The 17,944-nt window shown below is 37.6% G+C and overlaps 3 protein-coding genes and 1 long non-coding RNA gene across 5 annotated transcripts in view; 2 read left to right on the plus strand and 2 right to left on the minus strand.

Moving 5' to 3' along the window:
• LOC311077597 (protein NLRC3-like) overlaps nt 1-17,944 on the plus strand; it is a gene marked incomplete at its 3' end in the record, with an annotated part of 522,782 nt that overhangs the window by 350,935 nt on the left and 153,903 nt on the right. The gene's annotated exons all lie outside the window — the stretch shown is intronic.
• On the minus strand, nt 96-4,705 carry LOC311077617 (protein NLRC3-like). The gene is made up of 4 exons (XM_084106190.1): nt 3,469-4,705; nt 3,165-3,338; nt 1,660-1,706; nt 96-1,585 (listed from the first exon to the last, which is right to left on the minus strand). Exons 1-4 carry the CDS (start codon nt 4,293-4,295, stop codon nt 1,056-1,058), a joined length of 1,578 nt encoding a protein of 525 aa, XP_083962316.1. The 5' UTR covers nt 4,296-4,705; the 3' UTR covers nt 96-1,055.
• LOC311077632 (uncharacterized protein) lies at nt 4,297-11,101 on the minus strand (the record flags this gene model as incomplete). 2 transcript variants are annotated; one of them, XM_084106213.1, is made up of 5 exons in its annotated part: nt 10,465-11,101; nt 10,233-10,310; nt 7,629-7,817; nt 5,137-5,259; nt 4,297-4,906 (listed from the first exon to the last, which is right to left on the minus strand). In XM_084106213.1, exons 3-5 carry the CDS (start codon nt 7,778-7,780, stop codon nt 4,297-4,299), a joined length of 885 nt encoding a protein of 294 aa, XP_083962339.1. In that variant the 5' UTR covers nt 7,781-7,817; nt 10,233-10,310; nt 10,465-11,101. The 2 variants fall into 2 exon arrangements, with proteins under 2 accessions (XP_083962339.1, XP_083962340.1); XM_084106214.1 differs by lacking the exon at nt 5,137-5,259 and having other exon boundaries at nt 10,465-11,100.
• On the plus strand, nt 13,144-17,491 carry LOC311077648. The gene is made up of 3 exons (XR_014604948.1): nt 13,144-13,347; nt 14,743-15,019; nt 16,613-17,491. It is a non-coding gene; the product is annotated as an uncharacterized lncRNA (long non-coding RNA).

Raw genomic sequence — 17,944 nt, forward strand, 5'->3', positions numbered from 1 at the left:
GCCTCTCATGTATTTCTTAGAAAATATAAAGGAAATTGTTAGCGATCGCCCTCGCGATCAGAGGCATAATAAGACCAATGCGACAGGAAATCCCAATTAAGGTGAATTTATTGTGAAGACAGTGCAAATCCAACGGCAAAAACAAAAAAAAACAAAGAAAAAGAAAAACTACAAAAATAACATAAATATTTACAAGTTTTTGTGGGAAGGTAGCCACAACAGCAGTTGTATCGTTTGGTTAACAAACTTTCTGGAACAAGTTTCTATGGATTTGCTTCCACTTCACACAACCAACCTGACCCTCCTGCACCATGCTTTCTGGCAGCCATTTATAGTCTAGGCCACACCCTGGAATGTACCATTCTACAGGTAAGTTTTACTTTCTAACATATGTACTTCCAACCACCTAATGCATATTAAACAACATCCATAATTAAATTACACAGTAACAAGAACATGCAACTATGATGCAAAACAATGAATTAACAATTATAAACCTTGCTTTACAGGAACATTTGGAACTATAAGGCAATATCCAGGATATCAGTGTCAGTAAATAGACTGCGTTAATGCTGCACATGTTTGTGTGTTTGATATGGTGTACCTACATACAGTCCATTCATGATCACGGGTTTGCTCCGTGACAGAAATATATAACGATTATCTCAAATGGATTAACCTAATCTTTCCTGTTTGACAGAGGGTTGTAAGTCTGTGTTAGCCAATCAGAAAATCGATATGATATGATCGATTTAGTTTACAGAGCTATTTGCATATTCACAAAATATTCTGAAAAGTCCAGTAATTTATTCATATAAGCAAATCTGACCAATCACATCTCTTATTAGCACTGTGGAGGTTGGCCTTCATAACCCATTGAAGAGGAGCCTTCCTGTACACTTTATGTAGAATTTGTTTGATTCCGTCATTTGTCACAATTGTGACTTTATATCTCCTTATTCTGACTTTATTTCAGATAATTGTGAATTTATATGTCATGATGTGACTTATAATGTGTTTCTATATGTGTCTTTATGGTTCATCACAGGAGGCTGTTAAATCTGACACAGAGACACTGAAGAATCATTATAAACTCTAAATCCAGCATAGAGGGGTTCAGTGAATGTGGTGTTGAATGTGTATAAGTGTGTGAGTGTGTGTGTGTCAGAGACGCTGTAGAAGGACAGAGTGCCGGCCGACACGTCCACATACACTCCTACTCTGTTAGAACAAGATGAAGGGACATGAATGTTCGTTCTCTTACTATTGTGCCAGACAGTGTAAATATCATCACAACAGTAAAGATTCCAGGACTTTTCATTCAGTCCAAACCGACATTCACTCCCTCCTTTCCTGCTGATTCCTTTATATGTCACTGCGACATGACCCCATCCAGTCCATTCAGCCTCCCAGTAACAGCGTCCAGTCAGACTCTCTTTACACAGCACCTGTTCATAGTTCTCAAATCTCTCTGGGTGATCAGGATACGGCTGATACTCTTTCTCATATGTTGTTTTTTTGTTCCCATCAGACAGAGAGAGACGAGTGTGTGCTGTGTTTGGATCCAGAGTGAGATCACAAGCATCTGAACACAGAACATCAGATCAGAACAGCTATGGCATCAAGAATGCAGAGGTTTGCATGTGTGTGTGGACTTACATATCCGCAGTCCTGGTGTGATCCTGAAATTTCCTCCATGATCCAAACTGAGCAGAGAGAAAAACAAATAATGTGTAAAGGTGCAGTATGTAATATTGGCTGCTAGCTGTTGAAATGGGTACTGCAGTCCATATTCAAAATATTGGAGAGAGTTGTTTCTCCCACCCCGTCCTCAGAATCGAAGCTCACACGATTTGCCAGATTGAGAAACGCAGAAGGAATGAGGGCGCATGACAATGGAAAGTGATACATTTCATGTTCCTTTCATGAGCCTTATATTGCAAGCTGATCAGCCAATGTAATAATTTGCAATGTTTTTACTGCAGAGGCTTTTTAGGTTGGGTAAAATCTGCAATCTTTGACTCAGTTGTTTGCTGGCTGCAATACGCTGTGTTTTCCACCAACTGGCAACCCGTGTTTCGAAATACTATTGGGCAAATTTGCAGTGTAGCGGGATCACACAGACCAAAACAAAAACAGACATTCAACCCCAGAAAGCACATTTAAAAGTAGAATAGCTGGCTGAAGCATTGTTTTTCATAGAAACTAGTAGTTGAACTTAGCATGTTTCTTGTATTTCTACAAGCATATTATGGAAGTTTTATGCTTTAGTAAATCAAATCAAATCAAATCAAGTATATTTGTATAGCGCTTTTCACAATACAGATTGTATCAAAGCAGCTTCACAGTATTAAAATAAAATAATACAACAAAGTTTGTTTCTAGTGGAATTTATTGATTGATTAAAGTAAGGACCCAATATATTCTTCGCTTAGGAGTAAAAATACTTTTGAAATAGGTGACCATTTAGATGATCCTTTAAGAGGATATGCAAATATGTGGTAAACAACCAAAAATGTCAGCTGTGAAAGTACAGACTAAACAGAGGAAATGAACCGGAGAAGATTTCCATGTAAAAAACAAAAGAGCCTCAGAGCCACACCTACCTATTACATAAACGCCACGGACCAATGGTAGTTCGAAGGTGTTTACCAGACTTTTCTGACTTTTGTTTTTAGCTTTTCAAGAAAGAATATGAATTTGCTTTCAATATTTACTAATGTCCTGCAGAGTTCAGCTCCAACCACAATCAAACACACCTGATCCAGCTAATCAAGTTTACTTGAAAATTACAGGCAGGTTTGTGAAGTCAAGGGGTTAGAACAGAAGTCTGCAGGAAGGTAGACCTCCAGGACCAAGGTTGACAGCGATTCATTGTGCACTTTATGAACATTCTGCAGATTTTATCTGAAATCGGTAAATACACTCGTTCGTTATTTAGTGAAAAAATAAAACTGTAGTGTAGTCATTTTTTTAAAAGCTGAATTAAATTAAAACCTCTAGTTTTACACCTCTAAATGTTGGTCTTACTTGAGGTTTATGGATTTTTCTGTATTAAATCAGAGAGTCAGCAAAAAAATAATGGGAGCACAACATTTCATAAAACATTATCTTAACAAAATATCCCTCTTAGAAAATATATGAGTCATAACTAGCCCACATACTTGAGTATCTGCAGTTTGTACTTTGGATCCTTCAGTCTGTCGTTGAGCAGCTGGACTCCAGATTCTCCTGGGTGATTGTAGCTCAGTTCCAGCTCTCTCAGGACACAGTTTGAAGATTGAAGGGCGGATGCCACAATTTTACAGGACTGGCAACTGAGATTACAGTCAGCAAGACTAAAAGAGAGCAGAACATAATTTTCTGTCTGTAAATTCTCTAACAGTTAAAATGTATCTGACTGAAGTTATATACAAATATTAAGTAACTTAAATGAGTATACAAGAGAGAAAAAAAAAAAACACTCACAGAGCTTTCCTGCAGTTGATCACAGCTGGTATCAGTCTTCTTCTACCCTCGTCTGATGTGTTGTATTTCTTGAGGTCCAGCTCATCCAGCACCTCATCTGACATCTGAAGCATGTAGGCAATTGTTGAGCACTGAGCAGGAGAGAGTTTCTTCTCTAAGTGTTTGTCTGATTTCACAAACTCCTGAATCTCTCTGGACAGAGTCTGATCTTTGACTTCCAGCAGACAGAGGAACAGATTGATGGATCTTTCAGCAGAGAGTCCATGAACATCTTTGATCTTCTCTTTAATGTACTGTGTGGTTCTCCTGATGCTCTCTGAGCTGTTCTCTGTGTGTGTCAGTAGATCCTGTAAGAGCCTCTGATTGGACTCCAGTGAGACGCCCAGCAGGAACCGGAGGATAAGATCAAGATGTCCATTTTTGTTCACCATTGCCTTATCAGTGACTCTTTTATGGAGATTTTCCAGTGCATCAAAACATGCTTCTGTAGTGTTGTTTATGTTGTAGTAAAATACATAGAAAGCAGCAAGAAACTCCTGAACGCTCAGATGAATGAAGCTGTAGACTTTCCTCTGATGAACCACTGATTCCTCCTTAAAGATCTCAGTGCAAATCCCAGAATGCACTGAGGCGTCAGTGACGTCTATGCCGCTCTCAATCAGGTCCTTCTCATAGAACATCAAATTGCCCTTCATCAGCTGTTTGAAAGCCACTTCAGCAAGTTTCACAATCACTTCTCTGTTGGACTGCAGGAGTTTCTCTGGAGCTCTCTCTTCATACTTCTTATTCCTCATGTTGATCTGAATCAGCAGGAAGTGGATGTACATTTCAGTCAGAGTTTGAGGGATTTCTGCACTCAGATCTTCTTTCAGGAGCTTCCAGCAGAAGTCTGTGAAGACTGTACTGATGATCTCGGATCAAGTTCAGCTCTCGAAATGGAAGCACAAACATGAAATCTACATCCTGATTGGCTTTTCCCTCGGCCCAGTCCAGAATGAACTTCTGCACAAAGACAGTTTTCCCGATTCCAGCGATGCCTTTAGTAAGAACAGTCTTGATTTGGTCTTTCTCCTCACATCCTAGTACAGGTGAGACTTTAAAGATGTCATTGCAGTAGATTAGAGTGTCTTGTGAGTGTTGTGTTCTGGCTGTTTTCTCCATCTGTAAAACCTCATGTTCTTCATTCACTCCTTCTCTCTCTCCCTCTATGATGTAGAGCTGTGTGTAGATCCTGTTCAGGGGGGTTTCATTCTCTTGGAGTTTGTTTCCCTCAAATAATCTCTCATACTTGTTCTTCATGCTGGTTTTGTGCTGGTCTTTGACTCTTTGCAGGTCTCCAGTCTCCAGTGTGTGTGTCTGCAGGACTGCTTCAGTTTTGTCCTGATAGTGGGATGTAGAGAATGGCACAGATCTGATCAGCTCTTGTGTTTCTGCCCTGCTGTAATTAAAAAGTAAAGAGCAGCAATTGCAGTCATTAGAATGACCATTAAATAACATCAGAAATATATTGGTTACTATATATGATTTTATGTTGTTGCATACTCAAAAAAAAATGTTCATGGTATTTCTTTCTTTTTCTTATTTATTTTTTTATAGAGTTTTTTCATTAAAATAATTTTTCATCTTAGATGCACTACAATAAATCAACAAGTAAATGTTTATACTTACAGAGGATCAGAGGTCACTGGTCCATCACTGAAATGTATGGGTTGCATCATGGAGTCATTACTCTTCAGAGACACAGCGCTGGGTTCTGGAGACTCTGATCTCAGTCTCTTCCTCCTGCTGATACTGACAAATGACAAACAAACAAAATGGAATTTTGGAGCACTAGCTATGCCGTATAACTAGAATTATCAATATATTTACACATATTTATTAATTTAGCAGATACTTTTCATCTTAATCCATTTACAATAAAACAATACAAAAGTTCATCCAATAGAGTACATGAGAGATGAAAGAGATGAATTATTTTGATTTATTGATTTATTAGACAATATTGAAATTTGTACACAGAGGGATCATACATCATTTCATAAACTGTCGAGGATAAAATACACAGAAAAGCCAAATACTTATTTCCATTGTGGTCCTCTATGTCTACAGAACAGAACAGAGCAGAACAGACCATATATGGAGAGAAATCACCATCAAGTTCAGCATCTCACACTACATCACTTTAAAATTAACTTACTTTCTAAAATCACTTTCAACTTTTATCTGCTTTATACAACAAGGTAAATTATTCCAGGCTATAGCACTAATATATAGAAAGGAATTCATCCCCATTAAACTCTCAAATCTACAAGGATAAATATCAGTGCTACTCCCCCTTGTGGAATGACTATGCACATTTTTCACATGTACATAATAATCTATCAGGTACCTTAGAGCACTTTTCTTTATTATTTTAAATGCCAACACCATAAATGTTACCCTTTTTTCAACTTTTAAAAAATCAAGCTCTCTAAAATGTTCATCATTTAGATGCAACTGTGGATGTGCTTTCTATATTACCCAGCATAGCTTATTTTGAGCAGTTTGCAATCATTTTTTTGTTCGTTTCCTACCACTAAACCAACATGTTGCAGCATAATCACAGTGTGCCTGCACTAATGCTCCAGCTAACATTTTTAAAGTTTGAGTATTTATAAGCCGCCTGTCTTGCTAAAAATGTTATTTTTGAACGAACTAAAACAGCCATATTTTCTCCTGTCAATTTATTATCTAATACACATCACAGATACTTTACTTCATGTTTTGGTGTAATGATCTAGTCACCAACCTTGCCGTGTAACAAGAAAGGAGTCAGCAAATGAAGTACACGCAAACTCTTTCTCCATTGCATTCTGTATAGGCTAGGCCAAGTGATTCATTCATTATTTCATTCATTCGTTAAGTAAATACAAATACAATGCCTAGAAAATCCCCCAAAAACTCAAGCAACTTTCTTCACTGAGTTAGGGTAAATATCAGAATGACAGTTGACAGATGTGAGCGCGAAAACTACAAACACAGCAGGTATTCACCTCAGAGAAGAAGATATGGATAAGGCCTATATTTTGTGTTGTATTTTTGTTAATCTTGATTTCTAACAAATTGTGTGCTTTTCTGGGCGAGTCGGAGTGAACTGCGGTGCTGTCTCATGAACACGCAGTCAAGCACAGACCATCAGGCAAGGTCAGGATTTTTGTTAAATAATACATTAAATTTCATATTGTAGCCTATAACAGAACACTTAATTTAGCCTATGGCACGTGTCACATGGGATTATTTTGTGATACAGATGAAAAAAATGATGCTGGTCGCTATTCACAGCAATTAAATGGATGAGCACGAGCAGGAAACTTTCCTTTTGTGGTCATAAACAGTGCAAGTAGTACAAGTAGTGTAACGCGCTACTACTGAAAATTTGGTAATGAAACATAGTTGCTTTTTCAATTTGGCGCATCGTTACTTTTCCCAGGGACAGATTTGACAGCGACACTCACACTGCCTTCTCAGCTGCGCGCTTGCCCGATAGTCACAAGCTCCACGGTCCGTGACAGAGGCTGGTAGCAGAGCAATCAATTCTGTGAATTACACTGCGCAAACCAAAAGTAATACTACACACCGGATGAAGAAAGTTTGGCTCTCCACAGAACATAAAATATTTATTTTATTTTATTTTTCGTGTTCGCATTTATAGGGAAAAAACAATGTTACGGATGAGACAGTTCTCCATTACGGGCGTGACTGCTCTGAAAGCGGCACTAAAAGACTGCTTTAGGCCCCAGTCACACCAAAAGCGTTTTTCAGGTTTGAAAACGCGAGGCGCACAGCACTGCCCCGATCACACAGAACGAGCAGTGCGCTGCGTTTTTTATGTTGCTAGGCAACCACCGAAACAGCTGTCCTGTCAGTCAAGTAAATGTCAAATCAGCCTTTTATTTACTTTTTTTACTTTCTGTTAACATTGTGGTAGTTACGGTTCGTGAAGTCGTTAAGCTCCTGGTAGCCCGCGAGAGCACCACAAGTTTATCCTCCATCATCGCACTCTCTGGGCGTTAAAGCAACTGCAGCCTTTATTAGCACTCACCCACTGCAGGCTTCTGGAATACACTGTAAATCACTTTGAATAAAAGCATCTGTTAATGCTGAAATGGCCAGTGTCTCACCTGGGGTCAGAGGTCACTGATGCATCACTGGATCCAGACGGAAGATTCCTCATGGATTGATCACTCTTCACAGACTCACAGCTGGATCCAGGAGATGGAGGACTCATTTCAGAGGCAGTGTCCTCATCTTGTCTTTCAGTATGGAAACTCATTTTAGTTTTCTCCTGCTCTCATTTCTCAAAGTCAGACCTTTTGTGAAGAAACACAGTTATTTTAAAATAGTTTTCTGTAGTATGATGTTGCAATAAAGTACATCTTAATTATTTTTAGAACATTGACTTTCTCCATATTATAATGAACACAAACAAATATCTCATTGTAAACTAAAACATATGGTAATTGAAAAGTAATTTAGGAATATGTGTTATTTTCTAAATATGTCAATAGGTTTAAACCTTGTACAGAACCGTTTTAATGCCCATTTAACCCTTTAATGAACCTTTAACAGAACATGCGTATCCAACTCTGTTCAATAAAAGACACTTCTATCCTCTTCTTCACAAAGCAAGTAAACAAAAGAAAAGTTGAATTTTATTAGGGTTTTGGATAAACATGCCCAGTCACAAAACATTAAAGCCATATGCTGTGATTTCAAATGTCCTTATACCGTTGTGAAAGGCACCGTCCATTCATAACAGAATATTTTGGCCATCATAAACATAATTGCTTTTACTTAAACAAATAGACTTTTAACTTAATTGTGTGTTCAAATTCAGACAGACACTGTCACATGACAAAACAATCATCTGCAGAGACAAACTAACATTTAATCACACCAGTGTGTGTGTGTGTGTGTGTGTGTGTAATAGTAACTGTACAGTTTGAAATGTAATAATTTACATTTAATTTAAGAACATAATTTACAGCACTCTTTAATACTTTTAGCAGTCTAATACTAGTGATCTGGCAAAAGCGGTGCTGAATACTGCATCCAGAATGTGTCGAATTTACCAGTTTACCAGTGATTGTTGATTCTGTTGTTGCATAGAATATAAAATAAATGAGTCATGACAAGCACTCATTTAATTACTCATTACTCAAAAATTACTCATGTAATTAATTAACAAGTAATCTAAATACTGTAATTTAATTAAAGGGATTACTATTCATTATTCTGTAATTTAAAGTAAATCTGATGTAATTGCATTAGACTATAGAACAATTTTGTATATTTAACATACATTTTTAAAAGGTATTTTTTAATGTAACCTTCTCCCTCTACACACTTTGGTCAATTCAAGAATAATTCATACAATTGTATATTGTTTATTTGAAAGCATGAAACGTGCAGTTTCTTGTCTCTCCTTGTATTGTTCAAGTGGTTAAGCATAGGATTTTGTTGATATGGGATTTCGTAATTAGTAATAAGTAGACCAATACTTTCTAAAGATAGTCATTATTACATTAGTAATGTAATAAATAATAATAATAATGTAATAATAAATTTGCCGGAAGTTCGTCTGGGTTTTCCCAGGCTAGTTTGAACCTTCTATTCATCAAAGAATCCTGACTTAAAAAAACAAACAAACAAACAAACAAAAAAAACATTAATAATAATCAGAAATGTTTCTTGGGCAGTAAATCACATCAGCATATTATTCCCTCAGGAAGATTTCATGTTTTCTTGCGTGGCTGGATGTTGGACTCATGAACAATAATCACGTTGTTTGAATTCACCAAAACTGATATGCCGAAATCAAAATCCGGCCGGACAGTGAAAGGGACTAGCCGTTAGCGTGAGTCCGGATTGAACAGGGAGCGACCAGACAGCAGAGGATTCTGTTCTCAAATCTAACAATGGTTTGTCCCAAATGAATAATTAATTCTCAATTTAGAGTTTGTTATTCGTATGATCTGATGCGCATGAGTGTGGGCTGTGATTGGATGATGACAGGTGTCGTGATCATCCTCAAGTGTTGTGTTGCTGTTGTATCAGTCAGTGGTTAGATCGAGACAAGAGAGGTCCCTTACGGGACAAATAAATTAGGCCCAAAATACAGTTGGCAACCCTAGTTGGAGGTATCAAAAGCCATCATACAGCTTTTTGCCCAGTGATCTTGTTTTTCCTGCTCAACTTTTCACGTGTCAGCGGGTGGAGCCAAAGAGGCGATGGTGAAGAAGTAAGCGTTGAACTGATTCTGTAGAGGCAGTCTTGTTTTTCTTGTAATATTGGGGACTTTTTTTTTAGACTAACAAGGTTTCCTGAATTGTGTAGTATGTTTTGTAGAACAATGACCTCTTATATGTGAAATGATCAGAGAAAATGTATGTAAATAACCCTTTAAAACAGTTGGACATTTTTTCTCTAGTGCTCTATTTGTCAATTTAATGTAGGTATCTATACATTTCAATTTCTATGAATTGTGTTACTTTATATAGCAGTTTTATTTTTATTTCTACCTTTTTTAATTAAACTCTGTGGACACAAGAACCAAGTTAAACCAAGACATACTTGCTGAATAATTATTCCAGTCTATGTCTAACCAGTCAGCCTACAGTCCTCAGTTGGGTGGAACTTGAAAAGCTAGCTGAAGTTTTGTAAAGTAAACATCTATGGCATATGTTTAATTATGTTGATCCTAAACACCTTAAACCTTAATGTACCTGCAGATTTTGCTATCTTGTGATGTTCCGTACTGTAATGGCCCTTTCAGCTGAACGAAGGGCATCTTTCAGCTTACCCTTTAAAGATAAACACAAATATTACACATACACATGTAAATTGCACAAAAAGATACATGCATCTATTTATACCTATTTGTAACTTCCTTGGCAATAAACTGGGCTGCCATACCCAAGCATTTAATAATTACATAAATAGAGCAAAATTTCTCGCCTTGCGTTGCCGTATAGCCTGTTGTAGCGGCAGTGTTTCGTGCCATTCATGTTCATTGTCCTTACACGTTGAACATACAGCCTTATCATCCGTTTGACAGAACAGCTCAATTTTCTCTTCTTGTATCTGACAAACATGTTCTCTATCCCTCTCCTTCCTCGTGTTGTTCTCTCTCAGGTAAGACTCACAGGTGTTCCTCAGGCTCAGATTGGACACTGGTTGCTGAGGTGAAAGCTGTCGACAGACGGGACAGTTTCTGGATCTGCTCGAGGTCCAGTGATCATTAATGCACAGAAACTGTGACCACAGCTCAATAACACAGGGTCCGTGAAGAGCTCAGTGCACACGGCACACGACAGGTCGCCCAACAGAGAGGCAGCCATGAAGACAGAGACAGAAGACGAAGATTAAATTATTAAAAAACTAGAGAGAAAACATAGCCTGGCAAGCCAGACTACATCAAGATGTTAGGTCTGGCAACTCACCATAGACACGCTCACTCCGAGGGGCGGGATAAACGGCTGTCTTTCAAATTCCCTCTGCACGCAATAGGACAGCGCTTCAACCAACCAGAGCGTTTTCCCAACAGCGGAGCTAGTTGATAAGATTCATTCAACTTTTGCCATATCTGGCCGGCAAAACGACGAACACATCTTCCTTTTGTAAAGAATGACTTAAGTGCCGTTCTTTGCTCTTTTCTCAAAGAAAAACTTAACTCCAAGTCCTCTAGAGTCGCGGACAAAGCCGATTCGAAAGACGGTTCACCAGCAGCAGCAGCCATTCTTTGTTTTTTAAGTCGAAGGCAGGTGACCGTCGCAACTCTGTCGTCATATGTTAAGCCCGCCCCGCCTACTCTATAAGCGACGTGATTAGGGCTGGGTACCGATTTCGATACTTTTTAGGTACCGACCGAATTGCCTCGATACTATCGAGTATCGAAAAATGACTTGTTTTTCGGTACCAGATTTCGATACCTAAGGGGTTAACTCGTCAACTGTCAGTGCTCAAACAAATACAAATGAAATGCACAACGACACGCCTAAAGTCGCTCACGCACATACACGCAAACTCTACACACACGAAACGCGCGGAACTCTCTGCGCACATACTCATATGAGACGCGCGCGCGCACACAAACTGTCCACGCACATTCTCAGATGAGACGCGAGCACACACACACACAAACTCGCGCACAAACTCAATGAGACGCGAGCACACATACTCACAATACCCTAAAGATGTGGAAAAGTCGGTCAAAAGTGTGACTACATTTCTCCAGGCTCGATGCCAACAGCGCGCGATGCAGTATTTGCGGTAAAAAAGACCGGTACCATGACAAATATGATGAAGACCTTGACAGTGCACGGAGTAAACATAAGAGCAGGAAGTTGCTCCGTCTTTGACTGGTAAATGAAGAGATACCTTGTTGATCACTCTGACAGTGTTTATATTGCAATAATGACCTACTGAATGTACACTGCCGTTCAAAAATGTGTTGGTTGGTCAGAATTTTTTTTCAGTAAGGATGCATTAAAGTGATCAAAAATGACCTTAAAACATGTGTAATGTTACAAAAGATTTCTGTTTCAAATAAATGCTCTTCTTTTGAATTTATTCATCAAAGAATCATGAAAAAAATGTATCATAGTTTCCAAAAACTGTTTTCATATTTCTGAAGGATCATGTGACACTGAAGTAATGATTTTGAAAATTCAGCTTTGACAACACAGGAATAAATTACATTTTGAAATATATTCAAATAAGATTTTAAATTGTAATACTATTCCACAATATTACAAGTTTTACTGTATTTTTGATCAAAGAAATTCAGCTTTGGTGAGCATGAGCTCTTTATAAAAAAAATAATTTGTACCTTATGTATATGTATAAGGAAAATGATGTTCCTTTGTGCTTTTTTGTTCCTTTGTGCACTGACTAAGGAGCATGAGTCAAACTGAAAAAATAAAACCAAAGTTTTTCTGAGGTAATGTGTTATGTAATCTTGTTAAAATGGATTTCATAAAATTGGTATCGAAAAGAGTATCGTTCAGGAACCGGTATCGAAATCAAGGTATCGGTATCGGTATCGAATTTTTTTGAACGATACCCAGCCCTAGACGTGATTGGCCTGACCCAATTTAGCTTTTTGCAGCTAGAAGGTCTATTGAGAGTTGCTAGACCCACCTGGCTGCAAAATACATTTTGCTGCCGCTAGGGTGCGTCTAGATTTATAGGCTAGAGAAAACAAACAAGACACGCAAAGGTCAAGGACTTCCTCATATATGCCCAGCCTCCCATTTTTATGAGAGAGGAGGAGTTATAGTTAGACAGGTGGATCACGATTAAAATGATGACGGGTTGAAGAAAAAAAAAGAAGAAAGAAAAACATGCACATCCCTGATACAAATGTATCCAGATGATGTTGGTTTGTTATTGATGATAACAACACAATCATCACCTAGATTCAGTGTGCAGTCTTTGTGTGGTGTTGTTCATTTTTTAAGTTATAATTGCCCTGTAATTATACAGTATGAGATCCAGCAGTGTCGTCATCATCTATGAAGGATTTTAAATGAATAATAAGACACAGACATTTGAACTGCTGTGATATTTAGACACAAAGAGATCACGCTGAGATCAAATTGTTGACTGGGTAGCAATGATGATTGTTGACAGTTTGTTACAAATATTTGTGCAAAGCGTTATGGGACGTAGGAAAAAGGTGGAGATTTTTTAAAAGCTTGAACGCTCAAGCGTGGGCGAGACAGAAAGGAACAAAAAAATGAAGTATTTCTGGAAACACCTTAAGAGAAAGCGAAACACTTAAGCGAAGCACAAGGAAGTGCGGACAAACTCTACACGAAATTTTGTTCAACCAGAGATGTAAGTAAAGAATTCCATATAATTCACTTTATCAAATGTTTTCAATATCTGATTGATATATATATATATATATATATATATATATATATATATATATATATATATATATATATATCGTTTCTTAGAGATGTTGAGAGAATAAATGACATTCTAAATGCCTCAGACAAAAAGTTGCCTATTAAATATAGTAAGTCTGCAACAATTAGTCTTACTTACTTTTAACTGTAAATCCAATTTAAGCCATTCTTTCGACTCAATATTTTAAACATTCGCCTCTTTAATAATTAAAAGACTGAATGTTGCAATATTTGTGCCGTAGCCTTGTTTCTGCGCTTGCAAGGGAGACTTTGATCATGTAGGTCAAAGATGTCGCAACACAGCAAAATCTTAGAGTTAGACTTGCTTAAAAAAACAGTGATTGTGAAATAGGAGTAGTATTTTGTACTGACAAATGCTAAGTTATTATAGTTCACTTACACAAGAGTTCTAGTGACTAAAAAATAACTGAGAGTACTTGATAATTTACTTTAAATAAAATCCAACTGTACCTATTGTTGTGTTTTCATAAATATATAGAGATTATATCAACCCAATTAAAAGTTTCACAAGGTGTTTGATTGACATAAGTTATAATCATTATAGGACATGAAGGGAAGTAATTAAAGGTTGCTTTTTAAAGGTGACTTGACTTCAGACGAAATACTTAACCATAGTTATTTTATCCTGCCGTTCATTCATTTGTATTTCTTCGATATTTTGACTCAATTTTAAAGTTTCTCTTCACCTGTTGTACACAAACAAGCCTCATGGCGTAATAAAGAGATACTGAAAGCTGTTTGATGTAGGCAAATTGTTATATTTGTACACAATTTCCTGTCAAATTTGTGTATTTAAGTAATTTCTCCTCTAGCTCATTCTGATTGGTTAAACTGACGTTATTATTAAGCAGTGGATTCAGTGGATACTTTGACCTTTAATGTACAGTAAATGACTGATAGTAAAAGTGTTGTCACTCACTTGATGCATCCAAAAGTATTTTGAAATGAGAAAGAAATATGAAAAAAAAGTTTTTTAAAAGATAGCCCTTTCACACAACATTGCAAACCATGCAGATTTTATAAGTTTGAAATCTACTGATCTAAGAGGTCAATGTGTGACATTATCCTCCTTAAACATCTTTTCACTAGTAATTTACAACTCAGAGTTCACCTAACATCCACTTATAATTCCTGCTCTCCAACTTTCATCTACTTTTCTGAATGGAACAGGTTTTGTGAGTGGAGTGTAACTGCATCATGAACTATTATCAATAGTTTTGTTAGTTATGTGAACTGCTTTAAAGAGGACAATTAATGAATTATAGTTCCTGAATCAAGACTGTTTTTTTTCTTCTAGTGACAGAAAATGGACGCAACTAAAAAACTGATTCTGGACGCTCTTGAGGAGATTGTGAATGCAGATTTCAAGCGGTTCATCTGGCACCTGTGGAACGGTGTAGGATCAGACATCGAGCCTATTCCTCAGGCAAGGCTGGAGAATGCGGATCGCCAGGATGTCGTGGATCGCATGGTACAGAAGTACAGTACTAATGCTGGGACTGTTGCAGTACAAGTGCTGTTGAACATCAACCAAAATGATCTCGCAAAAAAACTTGATTTGAAACTTCAGGAAGGTAATACTGGTTTATGATTTAGTGCTTCTCTCTGATAGCCTGGCTAACGTCAGACCACTTTCTCTTTGAGACGTGGTCTGGATACTACATGTTCATTTTCTCGTATTTGAGGCGTGGTTTACGAATGCCCAGAGCCGTTTATTGGGCGCTACAAATGTCTATCAAATGCGCCTGTACGTAGCTCATAGCCAATCGTTTCAAATTATACCAGATGACGTATGTAGAGCGACAGATATTCAACGAAGAAGACGACGATGGGTCAGAGATTTATGTGTACACCAGAGAGTCCTGCACGGGTCCGATTTTGTAAATCCGCACCCGACCCGTTTTCCAACAGCAGCACTAATAAAAATCTGCACCGACCCGCTTAAAATAGAACCGACACCCGACCCGCACCCGAAATAAAATCAGTTTAGACTATCACATTATAGACACACTTACAAAAATGTTTATTGCCAGGTCATACAGAAGTTATTACACGACAATTAACACAAGGACAACTTCAGCCGAAGCTGTCAAAAAGCCGATACATGAAGAACATGGCTAACGTTACCACACAAATCGAACATACGCGGCTACACCACTATGCCACGCAATTTCGTCTAGCCTACATCTGACAATTTTGGGTTCAAACATGCCCTGCACACCACACATAATAACAGTGTTAAATATGAAAAATACCGTTCGATAGAACTGCTTTGTTACCAGTTATCTGCGTGCTTCCTCAGGGATGAAGTTCCACATTTGCGGCTATCCAACACGAAAATGTTTGCAGCAAAGCTTTTTACAATATTTTCTTCAGATAACTCCAAATTTCTCCCACACACTGGACTTGATTTTTGATGACGTATTGTCGACAACTTTACAATCTCCACTAGCTATTCTTTTCTTCAACTCCTCAGCATCTATCTCGACGACTGCAAGCAGATCGCGCGCGCGGTTATGATGAATTTTTAAAAGTGGAAGTAGCCTAGGTAACGTTATAGATCCTGGGAGGGCGTGGCGCGTCGGCACAAATAAACTGATGTGGATTTTAAATTATTTTATCAACTTGAAATACAGGCATATTATTGTAGATGTGTTTGCTTGCTAAACTAAATATGCATATATTTTTACGTCTGTCATGTTGGATCCATAGATAAACAAACTGCTTCGGTGTGTCGCATATACTTCGTCATCGTCTTGCTGCTCCCTCCCCGTTCTGTGATTGGTTCCCTATTTCAGGGGAAAAAATAGCCCATGGTAGCCAGACTACCTTGCAGCGTGAATAAAATCGCGCTGCTCAAGGCAGTATGGGGAAACCCAGGCTATCTCTCTGAAGTATATTGTAGTGATTCCATGCAGACAAAAAACAGTTACATTTTGAGATCGGTTAACAAGTCAGATCATTGTTTTCAAGCTTGTGTTTTATATAATGAAATTTTATGTTGTTCTGGTATTAAATACTATATTATTTAATATACTCATTGCTTTATGTAATATTTTATTAAGTAATTTTAGTAATTTTTAAGTAATTTTTTAATTTTATTTATTTAATAAGTATTTGCTTGTCTCGTATAAAACAAACACCCTCTCTTTTCTCTCTTTTTCAAGCGGGTTCTGGTCGATAAGGAAGAGTTTCTCTCGATCACATGGGACGGTCTTTGGACGACTGCTTCGCTACTGTGAGGTGCTCAGAGGCTTCTGGGAGATCTATGAGGGTCGTGACTCCACCTTCAGCCCTTCTTCATCTCTAAACAAGGGATTTAAAACATAAACATGGTCTAATTAACAATCTGCCAAAATAATATTAAGTCTTGCAGTTAAATTAAAATTCAGTGAGGATGTACAGTCACATCTACCGTAATAGAGCCATAAATAAATAAAGTCAAGGGAGTCTCCTAACGTGATGCCTGATGAGATCTTATAATTTAGTTTGATAAAATTATGATTTTTACTGATTGCAAATAATGGGTGAATTATTATTGTTTGAGCAGTTACATTTTAATGTTGTTGTTTTTATTTGTTATAATTATTTTCAAAATGTGGTTTTAGATGTTAAAATTGAACACCAATCATAAAGGATGATGAATGATTATGTTATTTACATTTACTCATTTAGCATGTTATGCTGTGAATGGTTTGTTTGGGGATTGATAAATATAGATAACTGGTTCATTATTTCTATATTCGGAGTGTGTGAGTTTCTGGGCAAACAAGAGTGATCAAAATAAATTGTATTTGACCTACGGTGTTGATGGAGTAATGATGTATTATATTTTTATCTAATAACTTTTTTTTCTGCTACTGTGCTGGTATTTTGTATCTGTATTAGTGGCTCTCCGGTGTCATAAAGATGCTCAGAAAGTTTCTGATGTGACTGAGACTTCATCAGTGGGTGTGTTGATGTCAAAGCTCATTAAAGGAGAGCTTCTTCCCTCTGCTCTCATCTGGATCACCTCCAGACCAGCAGCAGCCAATCAGATCCTCTACAAATTATGTGTGTGTGTATACTTGTACAGCTTTCTGAGGATCAGTTTGAGTTTTAAACCTTCTGCATGAGGACAAAAGCCATATTCGCACAGGATAAGTATTACCTGGTGACCTCTAGTCATTTGTAATAATTGCGGAGGTTGTCTGTGATCTTAATCCCGTGCGAATCGCCCATGTCTGTAATTTGTAAAGTAAAAATTCCCCCGCAAATGACCGACCATATTTTTACCGAACCTGTGATAATATTAGTCCCGTGTGAATCGGCATCTCTGTAATTTTGGCAGGGTTGTTTATTATTTTTTCAAGGTTTTTGTTTCCTGTGTGCTTTTTTATCCATCTTTCGCGAAGAATGGAGGCTGCGTTTGAGTGTTTTGGTAGTATTTTGGGTGCTGTACACCATGATAAGATACAACTATACAATTTGCAGAAAGAGAAAGCTAGAAACCATCAGAA

This window comes from Abramis brama, assembly GCF_963993115.1.
Source record: "Abramis brama genome assembly, chromosome: 2".
NCBI classification, from domain to species: domain Eukaryota; kingdom Metazoa; phylum Chordata; class Actinopteri; order Cypriniformes; family Leuciscidae; genus Abramis; species Abramis brama.

Bases quoted from the DNA above. Each gene is read 5' to 3' on its own strand.
- LOC311077617 (XM_084106190.1), bottom strand. From the start codon at position 4,295: ATGTACATCCACTTCCTGCTGATTCAGATCAACATGAGGAATAAGAAG. The intron at 1,707-3,164 runs GTATGTGGGCTA...CTCTCTGCTCAG, and splicing joins TACAAACTGCAGATACTCAA to TTTGGATCATGGAGGAAATT. The intron at 1,586-1,659 runs GTAAGTCCACAC...TTCTGTGTTCAG, and splicing joins CACACCAGGACTGCGGATAT to ATGCTTGTGATCTCACTCTG.